General features: G+C 39.4%; 1 protein-coding gene across 3 annotated transcripts in view; it reads left to right on the forward strand.

Moving 5' to 3' along the window:
* LOC132823318 (matrin-3-like) overlaps positions 1 to 14270 on the forward strand; it is a 52312-nt gene that overhangs the window by 29298 nt on the left and 8744 nt on the right. Inside the window, exons 9-13 of one of the 3 annotated variants that reach the window (XM_060837001.1) lie at positions 1756 to 1899; positions 2585 to 2716; positions 5030 to 5082; positions 7356 to 7752; positions 11619 to 11666. In XM_060837001.1, the coding sequence (XP_060692984.1) occupies positions 1756 to 1899; positions 2585 to 2716; positions 5030 to 5082; positions 7356 to 7752; positions 11619 to 11666 (774 nt within the window). The remainder of the gene's footprint in view (positions 1 to 1755; positions 1900 to 2584; positions 2717 to 5029; positions 5083 to 7355; positions 7753 to 11618; positions 11667 to 14270) is intronic. The other 2 variants (XM_060837003.1, XM_060837002.1) reach the window with 2 other exon arrangements.

A 14270-nucleotide genomic window follows, 5' to 3' on the forward strand; every position in this document is an offset into this window, starting at 1 on the left:
AAGTGGAAGGGGAAGTATCCAGTGGTGGTCCAGATCAATACCAATGGGATGGAGAAAGAGGTCCTGTTGAGGGATTATGAGCAGCTGAGACTGAAAGTTAGAGCAAAACCATTAAGCTAATTTTGAATTATGACCCGAGCCCCACTATCAAAATGATATCAGGTGTAGAGAGTTGAATGTATGGCTTGAGGATAGATGTGGTAGAAGTGGATTTCAATTCATGTGGCATTGACACTGGTGAAAGTAGGAGCTGTATTATTCACCAATGGCCACTACCCTGGCCCATGGTATAATTGAGGCTGTTGAGCGGGCTTTAAATTAAGTGGTTAATGGAGATTTGGAATGAGTACTGACAGTGCATTAGTGTATGACCGTAAGAGTCTGATGGGAAGGAATAGAGCATACAAACATAAGGATGTGTCCAGAGGCATGGGAAATATGGTAAAGTCTTCATAATCTGGCACCTAAGCATCTAAAAGTCCCATGCAACTGGCATCCGGGATTCAAAAGAAGAGTTCCAAATCCTTAAGATTGGCATAATGGGGAAGTTACTTATATCAGCAATTGGAAGGGAATAATGGATCATGCTTTATTAAAGATAGTTCAAGACTTGGGTCACTCTCTTTATGGATAGACTATCATAGCCTGTTATACCAATATTTGAGTAGTCCTGGCTATTTGTTTTTAAAACACACATTGATATTGTGTCAGCAACAACTTGAGTTCTCAAGTCACTGCTAGTATTTCTCACACAGTTAGCAGATTCAGCTAACTGGCACCCTGTGCGTGCTGGAGACAGTGGTAATTACTGGATGGACAAGGTGGGATGAAGGGCCTTGATCTGAATGCATGCAGCATTTGTAACAAGGTGACAGAGTTGACACACGCACAAATGAGTATGATGTGAAAGACGTAACAGAGACATGGTTGCAAAATGACTCGGCTGGGACCCAAATATTTAAGGGCAACTGATAAGAATACGAAGAAAGGAAAAGGTGATGAGGTAGCTTTGTTTTTAAAAAACAAATGAGGTCAGTGCAGTTGTGAGAAATAATCTTGGCCCGGGAGATCAAGGTATGAGATCAGTTCGAGTGGAGATGAGAAACAGCAAAGTACTGAAGTCATTGGTGGGAGCGGTTTGTAAGGCTTATAACATGCGCTAAACTGTAAGGCGGAATATGACTCTAAGTAATAGGAACTTGTAAAAATGGTACTAAAGTGATCACATATGGTTTAATCATGGTAAGTTGGATGAACCACATTGGCAATGGTGGCCATGATCTTTGAAATTCTCCTCTTCAGTGAGCGGTGAGGGGTAGTTGACTACATTCAAGACTGAGATAGGACAATGGGGTTGAGGTATGGGGGACACGCTGGAATATGGAGTTGCGGGGTACAAGCTTGAAAAATATGTTGCTGGAAAAGCGCAGCAGGTCAAGCAGCATCCAAGGAGCAGGAGAACCGACGCTTCGGGCATAAGCCCTTCTTCAGGAGCTTGACCAGCCAAATGGTCTGCTACTCCTACTTGGAATTTTATGACCTGACCTATTGATTGCTTCAACTGAGAAATTGAGTCCACGTAATTAAATGCCAAATGTTTGGCATTTAGAGATATCTTGCAGTTAAAAACTTTTATAAAATCTTTGAGAGACTATTAATTTAGAGAGTCCTTTGCATTACTTAGTGTTTTTTTGAAATGAAAATTCATCCATTAAGTTATTACGTGTTGATAATGCATTTTTATTATCTTTTCAGAAGCAAAAGCAAGAGAGGAGCGGCGGCAGGGTAGCACTCCTCCAGAACCTCCCTCCTTCTGGTTACTCAGATGCTGACATTGTGAAAATTGGTACTAGCTTTGGAAAAGTGCTTAATTATATTGTGATGAGACTCCGCAATCAGGTACTGTCAAAATATTTCTGTTTAAGGGAGATGAAGGGCTTGATTATATGCTGGGAATTTCAGAAATGAAAACTTAACTGCGCAACTCATAAGTTGACTCGAAGATTCAAGTGCATTTTGCACCATGCAAAAAAATTGCTAGCAAAGGAGAAAATGCCAGTACAACTATTGAATTCCCTCTGTTTGGAGTCCCATCCTCTTGTCCACATTTCTTTTAGAAGCCTTTAAGTTATTTTCTCGTTTTGTTTTTGTCCCCTAAGTACCTCATAGTGGTGTGAGTACAGCTTGGGAATTTATGTTTAACTTCTTTCAAGTTTGCCTACAGTACCTTTTAATATCTATATAATTGGATGTATTTCCTGTTTTAAGAAAAACCTTGACAAATTGTGAAAGGGATTACCGGTAATGGAGTATTTAGATTATTAACGGAGTTCACTTTCACAGTGCAGACTGTGTTTTTACAACCACTACTCCTCAGGAGTTACCCAGTCTTGTACCATCCATGAGGTAGGTAGGAACATGCTGTGCAGAAGGTAATTCTTCACTGGAAGATGAAACATGGCGAGGTTGAGACACTGCCTACAAGGACCTCTTTTATTTACATAGTTTATATGTTGAAGCTATAACTGGTTGTGGTTCAGCCTTGTGTACATTTATCCTCATTAATCAATATTGTAACCATCAGGCATTTCTGGAAATGGAGTCAAAGAAATGTATGGTAGACATGGTTAAACATTACAAGAAAACACCTTTAATATTTCATGGCCGAAAAGTAACTGTCGATGCATCTCAGAAATATAAGACACTTGTATTAAAGGTAAGCAATGTTTTGTTTAAATTGTCTTTCATTAAATTATCTTAATTTTACTGAGAAGGGATACATTTTGCCAAGCCTTTTGCATTGCACTCAGCAGAACATTTAATAGGAATTCTAATTCAAGAAGAAAGTCAACATTTTTACACAAGAGAGTGTTGACTGGTAGTAGTATTGTCACAGAGGGCGTGCCTTTTACTGCTAATTGATGGATAACTGCCAAGGAAAAGCACATGTACATGCACTATGTTTCAGCTTAACAAAACAGGTGACAGTCATTTTAGTTCAGAGTCAATCTGCCTAATGTTAATTTAAACAGTCAGCACCTAACTATCAATTAGTATTTGTGGTGCATTGTCCATGGCAACATCTCTACCAGAGTCCACTTCCCAACCAATCGGCACTGTCCTCTCATGCAGTATAGATATTGGTTTTCCCCTTGATTTGGTATTGTTATGAACTGTCTTGAGCAGTACCAAATGAGATTTCTATATTGCTAAAATAGTTGAACTCAAGTGACAGCCTTTTTTAAAAAAACAACTATCTGTCTAGTGTTGCCACTTTTGTCGTGAGAACTGCATCTTAATATAATTCGATCTCCATGTGCTATATCTCACCGAATAGTTGAGCAGAGATAGGAGTTATTCAACTGATTGATTGTACCTGTCCCAGCTCTTTGAAATACTTATTTAAGTAGTCTGGCTCCCCATCTCTTGCTCTTAGCTCTGCATTTTTTACAATTAGTTTTCAAAACATGGAGAGTAGGAACAGGACTGTGCCATTCAGCCCCTCGAGCCTATAATCATAATTGATCATCTAATTGAGTACCCTGTTCCAGCTTTTGCCCCATAGGTTTTAACCCCTTTAGCCCTAAGAACTATATCCAACTATTTTTTGAAAACATTCAATGTTTTGGCATCAACCACTTTGCTGTGAGATAGAATAGCACAAGTTGACAGAGAATTTCATGGGCAAGTATTTATTCAGTTCCTGTTTAATAGTTACCCCTTAATGAGCTACCAGTAGTCTTTCAAATTATGCACATGCTTCTTAAATGTCTAATAATTGCCTTATGGTTCTTTGGTCAAAGATCTTTATTATTGATTCTCCTGTCATTGCAAGCTGTTTTTCTTATTTACTCTATCCAAGCCTATACATTTGAACAAGTCAGCCATATCTCACCTTAACAAGTTTCCACTCTAAAGCATTGGTTCTCAAAACTTGGACTGATCTTGTATGCAGTGTCAGGGTGAAGCCATATGAGAGAATAGGCCAGAATTCAGGTGGCACCAGGCCGTAATCTAGTTTCGAGGTCATGGCATGAGCTGTCATAAATGCAAGTAATAATTTGCTTTATAATCAAAAATTGTGTTACCATTGCAACGTACACTTATGAGGTGGATTTTTGACACTTGTGGCTGAAAGCAAAGTCTGACATGAGATTGATGCTGTCCAACTTGAAATGAGTTATCACCTCATTAGGATTTCATCAAATTAAACACCATCCTTCCCATTCATTTTGATCACTGTTAGTGTGATGGCAAGTGAAAATATTGGGGTATAACTGGTTTAGTTGTCAAACATTTTTGACAGTAGACCATGATGTTAGAGGAAATTATTTACCCATCCAACTCCATTTCCTAAAATCTTTTAGAGGTGCTGCTGTAAGGGAAATTAGAGAAGAAATTTAGTACACTTCTGTTAATCCTACAATACAAAAAGCTTTGGCAACCTTGGTCTCTTTTCAGTAGTATGCTACTTATGTACAACCAAATCAGTGAAATATTACTCTCTCAAACAATGTTACCAACTCAGCTTATTCATTGGTCAGGCTCATAGCCATTGTGTTGGATATCGTTAATTCTTTACTGAGCTGGAATTGTTCAGCTCTTCATTTTTAACTGTGAGCAGGCTGAATCTTGAGTGTTACACTAAGTTAGTCAACCTTCAGATAAATGTCTGAAATCTCAAACTTTAACCTGTTCCAGAAGGAATTTGCAAACAGAGAGAGTTGAAAGTTGTTTTTGAGTAAGATGATATGTTGTCCATTGTATACTTACTTATTATTTCACAAAGCCGTGTGGTGTAAGTTAATTGAATTCTCCCTGCTTTACTGTATTTTCACTTGATGTGAAATGAAATACCCCCTCTTTCTATTTGACCTTTTGATCTAGATTATCTCATAATTTGATATTTGGCTCTCTAGCTTTGGTATATAAGGAATATGGGATCCATGTGAAGGACATTGTTGAACCTGAGCAGTTTTATATGGCTGGCGAAAATTTGAAACAATGTGTGTTTAATCTATTGTTTCAGAAACCAAGCATCAAGGTTCAGGAACTGTTGAAAGAACAGGATGAAGCAGACAGGTAACTTCCTTTACAAATGCCTTCAGATCATACATCTGTGTTATATGTCGGACTGGTTGTTTTCACTTCTCTCACTTTGTTAAGCTTTACCTTGCCTCAGTTCATCTGAAATACTCATCTATACCTTTGTAACATTTTGATTCAATTCTTCCAATTTCTGGGCCCCGATATTTTACTTTTCAAAAATTTGTGAATATCCAAAACTCTAGCCATGCCCTAAATTGTCTCTCGTACTATTCATCCATCAGATGATTGGCCTATATTGATTCCCAGTTAAGCAATGCCTTGCTTTTTAAGAGCCCTTTTGTTTTAAAGCCTGAAATAAAAGCAAACTACTGCAGATGCCGGAAACTAAAACAAAAATCATAAGTACTGGAGAAACTCAGCATGTCTGGCATCCAGTAATCACCCAGATGAAACACTGATTTACTGTGTTCTACTTTCAATCCAATCTGCCATATTCATTGCACAAAGAGGCCCTCTCTGCATTGGCAAGACCAAACAAAAACTGTGAGTGACTACTTTGCAGAGCACCTCTTCTCTGTCTCAAGAAAATTCACAACCTTCCAGTTACTGCCATATCCTGCTCTTATGCTCACATTTCTGTCCTAGGTCTATCATATTATTCAATGAAGTCCAGCATACATTGGTGGGATTTAACTTTATTTTATGCTTCAACACTTGACAGCTTTCATGACTCAATATTTGAGTTCAACAATTTCAGATCATGAATTCTCTCTTCGATTTGTATTGCCATGTTGTCTTATTTGCGTGGCTTGCACTCAGTAGAACTGACTGTTTTCTGCTGCTTAGACATGTCATTAATATCCATTCCACTTGCATGTCTTCTCAACCGCTATCAGTAATCTCTTTGCCTTTTGCACTGGGAAACCTTTTCCAGCTGTACCATTTGGTGCTCCTCCCTTTTTTCCACAACTTAAAACACTCTCTTTCTACCCTTTTCAGTTCCAAAGAAGTTGGACACCAAATGTTAAGTCTGTTTCTCTCTTCACTGATGTGACAGACCTGCTGAGTTTCTCCAGCACTTTCTGTTCTTGTTTTCAAGTCTCTCCTTATCTATAATATCCTGTGGCCAGATAACCTTCAGAGATCTGGACTCAGTTCAGCCTTTGGCACATTTCCAATTATCAGCATTTCACCAATGGCAGCTGTTGTCCAGGGTCCGAACTCTGTAATTCCCTCTCGCAATCTTTATGCCTTAGATTTATCCTTTTCAGAACACCTGCAGAAGGAAAATAATTCGAGTTGACATTTTAGGTGGTTTAATCTTTTGTGAGAACTGTTTTCATTTCAAACTTGCAGTATCTACAGTACTTTGGTTTTGAATAGAGCATAAAGTTTGCCTTCCTGGCTATGTACTGTTCAAGCATGTTTTAATAAGCAGTTTTTAAATAAAATTGGCAAGTTCCACAATGGTTTTTTTGGTCGTTGAGAATCAGATGAAGTAATTTGTGAGACTTAAAATTTATTGTTTATCATAACAAAATTGTGTGCTGTCATAATTGATCTTTTACAGCACATCGTTCATGACTTAGTGTTAAAATGATTTTCACAATGTCAGGCATCTGGAAATGGTATTTGTGAATTATGCAAGAATTGTAGGCTGTCACCTAGGTTGCTTCTTTGTGGTTTTATTGTTCAGTTATTATTATTTGAATGAGCCTTCTTCAAATTTGCTTTCCGTTTCGATTTCTAACTACTGATATTAAAAATGGAAAACTTCCTTGACATTTAAGTACAAATATGAAGGTTTTGAATCAGGTAAACAGAGTTAGTTTAAAAGTTCTTAAATAATTTGTGCAAACTGTCATGCCTATTTCACAAGAACATCCAATTTCTGATGTAAGCACAGAATTGGATAGAAGCAAAGAAATGCAAAGTGGATCTTTAGGGTGCTCTTTTAAAGCTGGTTGCAGATATCAAGTTGATATTTGAGATTCTGTAAAAGTGAGGAAGAGAGTTAACAAAAAGTATGAGAGCTGGGGTGAGAGTTGCATTCCCGACTTTGCCACGTGTCAGTTGAGTTTTTTTTCTATGAACTTTTGCTTTGAATGTTGGAATAGATTTGGCTCCACAATTACCATGACTGGTAGAGTACTTAACGAAAACGAACAGCAAAACTAATTCCATCCTCCTCCATTATCAGTATATACGTTGTCATTGGTGTCATCTGCTAGGTTTCATATATTGACCACAGTTAGGATTAATTTCATTGTATAAACCTGTTTTTATATTTTATTTTTCTTTCAAAGAAGACGGCAACGTTCCCGAAGCCCTTCCAAGAAAAAGCTACCGAGCAAATCAAAGAACCCTCCAAAATCTGATGGAGAAAAAGGAGAGCAAAGAACCTCTGAGAGTTCTCCTTCCAAAGAAGTTGGGAAAGAGAATTCCAAGGGAGAAAACAAACCAGAAATAAAATCCGAAGAGAAAAATGAAGGGGAAGCTGTCACAGCTGTTGAGAGTGAATCGGAGCTTATTGAAGAAGGTCTGGTTGAGGATCAGGGAAGTGGAGAGTCAGACAATGAAGAAGCTGACCAAGAGGATCTGCTGAAGGAAACAGACCAAGAAATGGAAGGAGCAGACTCCGTACATCCAGATTCCAAAGCAGAGAAGGAGACAAGTGTACAAAACACTGCAGAAACAACTAAGGTGGTAAAAATAGTTTCCTGATTGTACAGAACTTAAACATTGCTAAAAAGAGACATGAAACTCTTCCATCTTACCCTCGAGACTGAGATGCCCGGGCAAACTTGAAGGGGAATACTAATTTATGCAGCCTGAGACAATGATGATTGGTTGGATAATAGTTGTCATGGGGATATAGTTGGATCTATCAACTGTTAAATCTCAACTAGCTGTTTAACCTCCTACCAGGCAGGTAGATTCTGATTGATCAGGGCTTTGCTATGGGGTTTGCAGGATGGGTTGGCATTCTCCATAACCCTTTTTCAATAAAAAAGATGCAGTTATATGTAAATTCCCTTTTGCCGACACTTAACAAGATGCTGTGTGTGAAATGTATTGAGAGCCCAACTGAACATCTTAAGTTGGTTATTAATGTAATTCTAATCATTGTTTAGGTTATTTAGTTGTCCAGTAACATAATTACATCTAGTGATGGACACTTCTGAGTTGTACAAACGTGGCTGCTTGAGTACAGTGGTATGCTCTCTGTAGACAGTCAAAGTACGTTTTGTTTGATATGGTCTACCAGTTGTTTAGTTATTTGACCTTCATACCAGCACTGAAATTCTTACAACACATACTCATTTGCAGAACATCTTTTTGGCTTGATATCAACATTGGTGCTGTTCTCCACTAATACAATGTGTACACTGCAAATTAGCAGTGTGAGGCTAGCTTCCCTGATCAAATGTTATTAAAAATTGCATTTTTGACATATCCTAACCTTGCAATGGGAAGAAGTAAATAATCCGTTGGCAGATTTATCAACTGATGCATTGAGGAAAAGGCCCTTCTTTGATTGCTCTGTTTCAATGAAAAATTTGAGCACAGGCAGAGTTTAAGTCTGTAAAGAATTTATCTGATGCAGCTGTGGATTTAAATATTGCAAACACACCACCTAAGTAGCCTAAGTATAAAAGAGTCGGGCCATTGCTGGTCATTCCATCAAAGACATGATTCTCCTGGTAACCAATGAAGATTTTTGCAAGAGTTGTGACTAGAGGTGGAGACTAGAGACTAGGCAATGCTATCTATTCAAGTGTGAAGGATATTGTTAAAACTGAACAACACTTCGCAAGTTGCGAAAGTTTAAATTCTTTGAAAAGACACTCAGGCACTTTGAAAAGAGACTCTAGATTACCATGATATAGCGACCTAATGATTGGTCTCCTTCCTTTCGGAAGGACGTTGTTAAACTTGAAACTGTTCAGAATAGATTTATAAGGGTGTTGCCTGGGTTGGAGGATATGAATAGGAAGGGTTTGGAGGGATATGGGCCGGGTGCTGGCAGGTGGGACTAGATTAGATTGGAATCTCTGGTCAGGTATGAATGGCTTAGAGTCATAAAGATGTACAGCACGGAAACAGACCCTTTGGTCCAACTCGTCAATGCTGACCAGATATTCCAGTCCAATCTAGTCCCACCTGCCAGCACCCGGCCCATATCCTTCCAAACCCTTTCTATTCATATCCTCCAACCCTGGCAACACCCTTGTAAATCTTTTCTGAACGCTTTCAAGTTTAACAACATCCTTCCGATAGAAAGGAGACCAGATTGCACACATTCCTACACGGCCTAACCAATGTCCTGTACAACCGCAACATGACTTCCCAACTGCGTACTCAATACTCTGGCCAATAAAGGAAAGCATACAAATGCCGCCTTCACTATCCTATCTACCTGTGACTCCACTTTCAAGGAGCTATGAACCTGCACGCCAAGATCTCTCTGTTCAGCAACACTCCCTAGGACCTTACCATTGAGTGTACAAGTCCTGCTAAAATTTGCTTTCCCAAAATGCAGCACCTTGCATTTCTTTAAATTAAACTCCATCTGCCACTTCTCAGCCCATTGGCTCTTCTGATCAAGGTCCAGTTGTAATCCGAGCTAACCTCCTTCGCTGTCCACTACACCTCCAATTTTGGTGTCATCAGCAAACTCATTAACTATACCTCTTATGCTCACATCCAAATCATTTAATTAAATGACGAAAAACAGTGGACCCAGCAGTAATCCTTGTGGTACTCCACTGGTCACAGTCCTCCAGTCTGAAAAACCACCACCCTCTGTCTCTACCTTTGAGCCAGTTTTGTATGGCTAGTTCTTGTATTCCATGAGATCGTAACCTTGCTAATCGATCTTCCCATGGGGAACCTTGTCAAACGCTTACTGAAGTCTTTATAGATCACATCCACCACTCTGCCCTCGTCAATCCTCTTTGTTACTTCTTCAAAAAACTCAATCAAGTTTCTGAGACATGATTTCCCACGCACAAAGCCATGTTGACTATCCCTAATCAGTCCTTGCCTTTCCAAATACATGTACATTCTGTCCCTCAGGATTCCCTCCAACAACTTGCCCACCACCAGCGTCAGGCTCACTGGTCTATAGTTCCCTGGCTTGTCTTTACCACCATTCTTAAACAGCGGCACCACGTTTGCCAATCTCCAGTCTTCTGGTACCTCACCTGTGACTGTCGGTGATGCAAATATCTCAGCAAGGGGCCCAGCAATCACTTCCCTAGCTTCCCACAGAGTTCTCAGGTACACCTGATTAGGTTCTGGGGTTTAACCCACTTTTATGCTTTTCAAGACATCCAGCACTTCTCTATAATATGGACAGTTTTCAAGATTTCGCCATCTATTTCCCTACATTCTATATCTTCCATATCCTTTTCCGTACTAAACACTGATGCACAATACTCGTTTAGTATCTCCCCCATCTCCTGCGGCTCCACGCAAAGACTGCCTTGCTGATCTTTGAGGGGTCCTGACATAGGCTGACTTCTTTTTCTTAACCAAACCCTCAATTTCTTTAGTCATCCAGCATTCCCTATACCTACCAGCCTTTCCTTTCACCCTGACAGGAAAATACTTTCTCTGGTCTCTGGTTATCTCATTTCTGAAGGCTTCTGATTTTCCAGCTATCCCTTTACCTGCGAACATCTGCGCCCAATCAGTTTTTGAAAGTTCTTGCCTAATACCGTCAAAATTAGCCTTTCTCCAATTTAGAACTTCAACTTTGAGATCTGGTTTATCCTTTTCCATCACTATTTTAATACTAATAGAATTATGGTCGCTGGCCCCAAAGTGCTCCCCCACTGACCCTCAGTCACCTGCCCTGCCTTATATCCCAAGAGTAGGTCAAGTTTTGCAGTTTCTCTAGTAGTTACATCCACACTGGATCAGTAAATTTTCTTGTACGCACTTAAATTCTTCTCCATCTAAACTCTTAACACCATGGCAGTCCCAGTCTCTGTTTGGAAAGTTAAAATCACCTGCTGTAACCACCCTACTATTCTTACGGAAACTGAGATCGCCTTACAAATCTTGTTTCTCAATTTCCCTCTGACTATTAGGGGGTCTGTATTACAATCCCAATGTAGTGATCGTCCCTTTCTTATTTCTCCTTGAGTGCTAAGTTAATAAATAGTACTGAAGGAACATGATATGGTATTCCTCTTAATAAGACACTTCCTGTATGGTCTTTGTTAAAGTGAAGGAATTTAGCATATGATACGTGAAAAATACACAAAAACTAGTTGCAGCAGCTCATTTATTATTTGGTTAATTTGTATGTTGCAGTGCCAGTATTAAAAGTGTATTGATTTTTTTGTGTTATTTCTCATTGCCATATAAATTGGGTGTTCCCTTTCAAAGTTTTTTTGTGATTCTTGCACCACAGTCCTGATGAATATAAAACTAAAAGCTTTGACTTTGGTGTTTTTAAGTTTCAAACAATCAAAGCACAACAATGTTTGATTGGCAAAAATCTGATCTACTGCAATGCGTATGGATAGTGTTTTCTAAATTGAAACTTTTTTAAACAGGCACCAATTATTCGAAGGAGCAAAAGACATCAACAAGCAGCATCCCAGGTATGAACTTAATAATTTGTTGCTTTTGTGGGGGGGGGCAGTCTGGAGTCAATATGAAGGATTTCCTGGGAATTTCTGCTCTATTGTATATCACTTTGGTGTGTCTGTCCTGCTAGTCGGACCCAGGGTGGTCCCTGCTCATGTCTGGGAAATTGTCCATGAGGGATGATTCTGAAAGCATGACTATGTCAGGCTGTTGCTTGATTAAATCTGGGATAGCTGTCCCACTTTTGGCACAAACCCTCAGCTGGTATTCAGGAGGACTACTTATTTGCTGTTGTCGTTTCTGTAGCGTAGGTTGATGTCAAGTGGTCCTTCTGATATTGTTCCTTTCTTTCAACTTTGTATCAGATTGATACAGCTGAGCGGTTTGGTAGGCCATTTAAAAGGGTAGTTAAGAATTAACCACATTGTAGTCGGTCTGGCATTGCATGCAGATAATGATGCAGATTTTGTTCCCAAAGGACTGTGGTGAACCCAGATTTTTTTTAATGACCATCAGAAGTTATTAGGTAGTTGTCATTGGGCTTACTTTTAATTACAGATTTGACTTGATATGTATTTCACCATCTATCATGGTGGTATTTGAATTCATGTCCATAGACCATTAGCTTAAGTTTCCGAATTGCTAGTCTATTGGGATTTGCCTCTGTTTTGTCTAATTTTGCTAATAGGTCTATTACAATGTTGTCAGATGCATTTTGAAGGCTTATAGACATCATCCACCGTGTGGACCTCATTGACCCCTTCTGTTATTTTATTAAAGTATTCAATCAAATTAGTCTACTCTAATTTACCTAGCACATTCTGATGTTCATTTATTGGTTTTTATTTTAAGTGTCAAGTAATTTTGCCTAATAGTTGTCACTGACTGTTCCCCAGCCATTAACTTAAGGCTGCCATGTGTATAGTTGCTGGTTTATCTCCATTTTTAATAGATATATAACATTTGCAATTCTTAAATGCTGTGGCACCAACCCCATAACCAAGTAATATTGGAAGATGGCAGGCAGATAGCAATTTACACCTATTCTTCCCTCAGGAGCCTAGTAGACATCCTATCTGACTTTGAGGATTGTGAACCATTTGAGCACGACTTTTTGTCCTTTTTTAGCACTATATCAGTCGTTACTTTGATCCAAAACTCTGTTAACAGCTCCGCCACGTCTGTTTCCTTTTTGAAAGGATGTCTAATTTTTGGCTCCTTACTGGCATTACATTTGGACAGAGTTCCTTACGTTCACTACTTTTGTGTTAATACACTTCCTTTCATTCCCTTTTTTTAAGGTTTCCTCTATGCTTTTCTCAACTCAAACTGCTACTGAACTATGGAACTAGCAGTTGTCATAGGCTTTGTTTTTGTTTTATTTTATCTGTATCTTGATCATCCAAGGTGCTCAAACTTTAGTTGGCCTTACTTTCCTCATCTTGGAGTGTGTCTACTGTGTACTGAACTGACTCCACTTTCAAAGCCTCCATTTGCTCAATTACAGTGATTCCTCTCGACTCGTGCTAGATCCTTTCCCTTAACCTTGCTGAATTGTGCTTTTGTGCTTAATAACTAATGAGAACATAGAACCTTACAGCGCAGAACAACCTGTGAAATTAATCTGATGCCCATCTAACCTGCACCGTTCCATTATTATCCATGTGTATGTCTAATGCCCATTTAAATGCCCTTAAGGCTGGTGAGTCTACTACTATTGCAGGCAGGCCGTACCACGCCCCTACTATTCTGAGTAAAGAAACTACCCTGATATCTGTCCTAAAACTATCACCCCTCAATTTAAAGCTATGTCCCCTCGTGTTAGTCTTCACCATCAGAGGAAAAAGACTCTTACTGTCCATCCTATCTAACCCTCTGATTATCTTATGCATCTCAGTTAAGTCACTTCTCAACCTCCTTCTTTCCAATGAAAGCAGCCTCAGTTCCCTCAGCCTTTTCTCGAAGACCTTCCTTCCATACCATCCTAGTAAATCTCCTCTGAACCCTTTCCAAAGCTTCCACATCCTTCCTGTAATGCGGTGACCAGAACTGTACACAGTACTCCAGGTGCATCCTTCAGTTGTATTCAGCTGTAGCATGATCTCGTGGCTCCAAAACTCAATTCCCCCTACCAATAAACGCCAACACACTATATGCTGCCTTAACAACCCTATCAACCTGGGTGGCAACTTTCAGGGGTTTATGCACTTGGATATCAAGATCTCTGACCCTTCTAAACAACTCACACTACAGTATTCCCAGTCAATATTTGTAAAGTTAAAGTACCTCAGAACAACTACCCTGTCACTCTCGCTCCTATTGAGGATCATATTTGCTATCCTATCCTCTCTACATCTCTGGAACAATTTGGAGGCTTATAGAAAACTCCTAACAGGATGACCTCTCCTTTCCTGTTTCTAACCTCAGCCCAAAATACCTCAGTGGATGAGTCCTCAGCAGCTCATTATCTCAGCAGTTGTAATATGACGCGTGATTAACACTGCCCGCCCCCACAACTTTAGCATCTTCTCTGTTCTTACTGAAACATGTAACTCCCGGAATCTGCAACAACCATTCCTCTCCCTCTTCTATCCATGTCTCTGAAATGGCCACAACAT

Source organism: Hemiscyllium ocellatum, chromosome 16 (genome assembly GCF_020745735.1).
Source record: "Hemiscyllium ocellatum isolate sHemOce1 chromosome 16, sHemOce1.pat.X.cur, whole genome shotgun sequence".
Classification (NCBI taxonomy): domain Eukaryota; kingdom Metazoa; phylum Chordata; class Chondrichthyes; order Orectolobiformes; family Hemiscylliidae; genus Hemiscyllium; species Hemiscyllium ocellatum.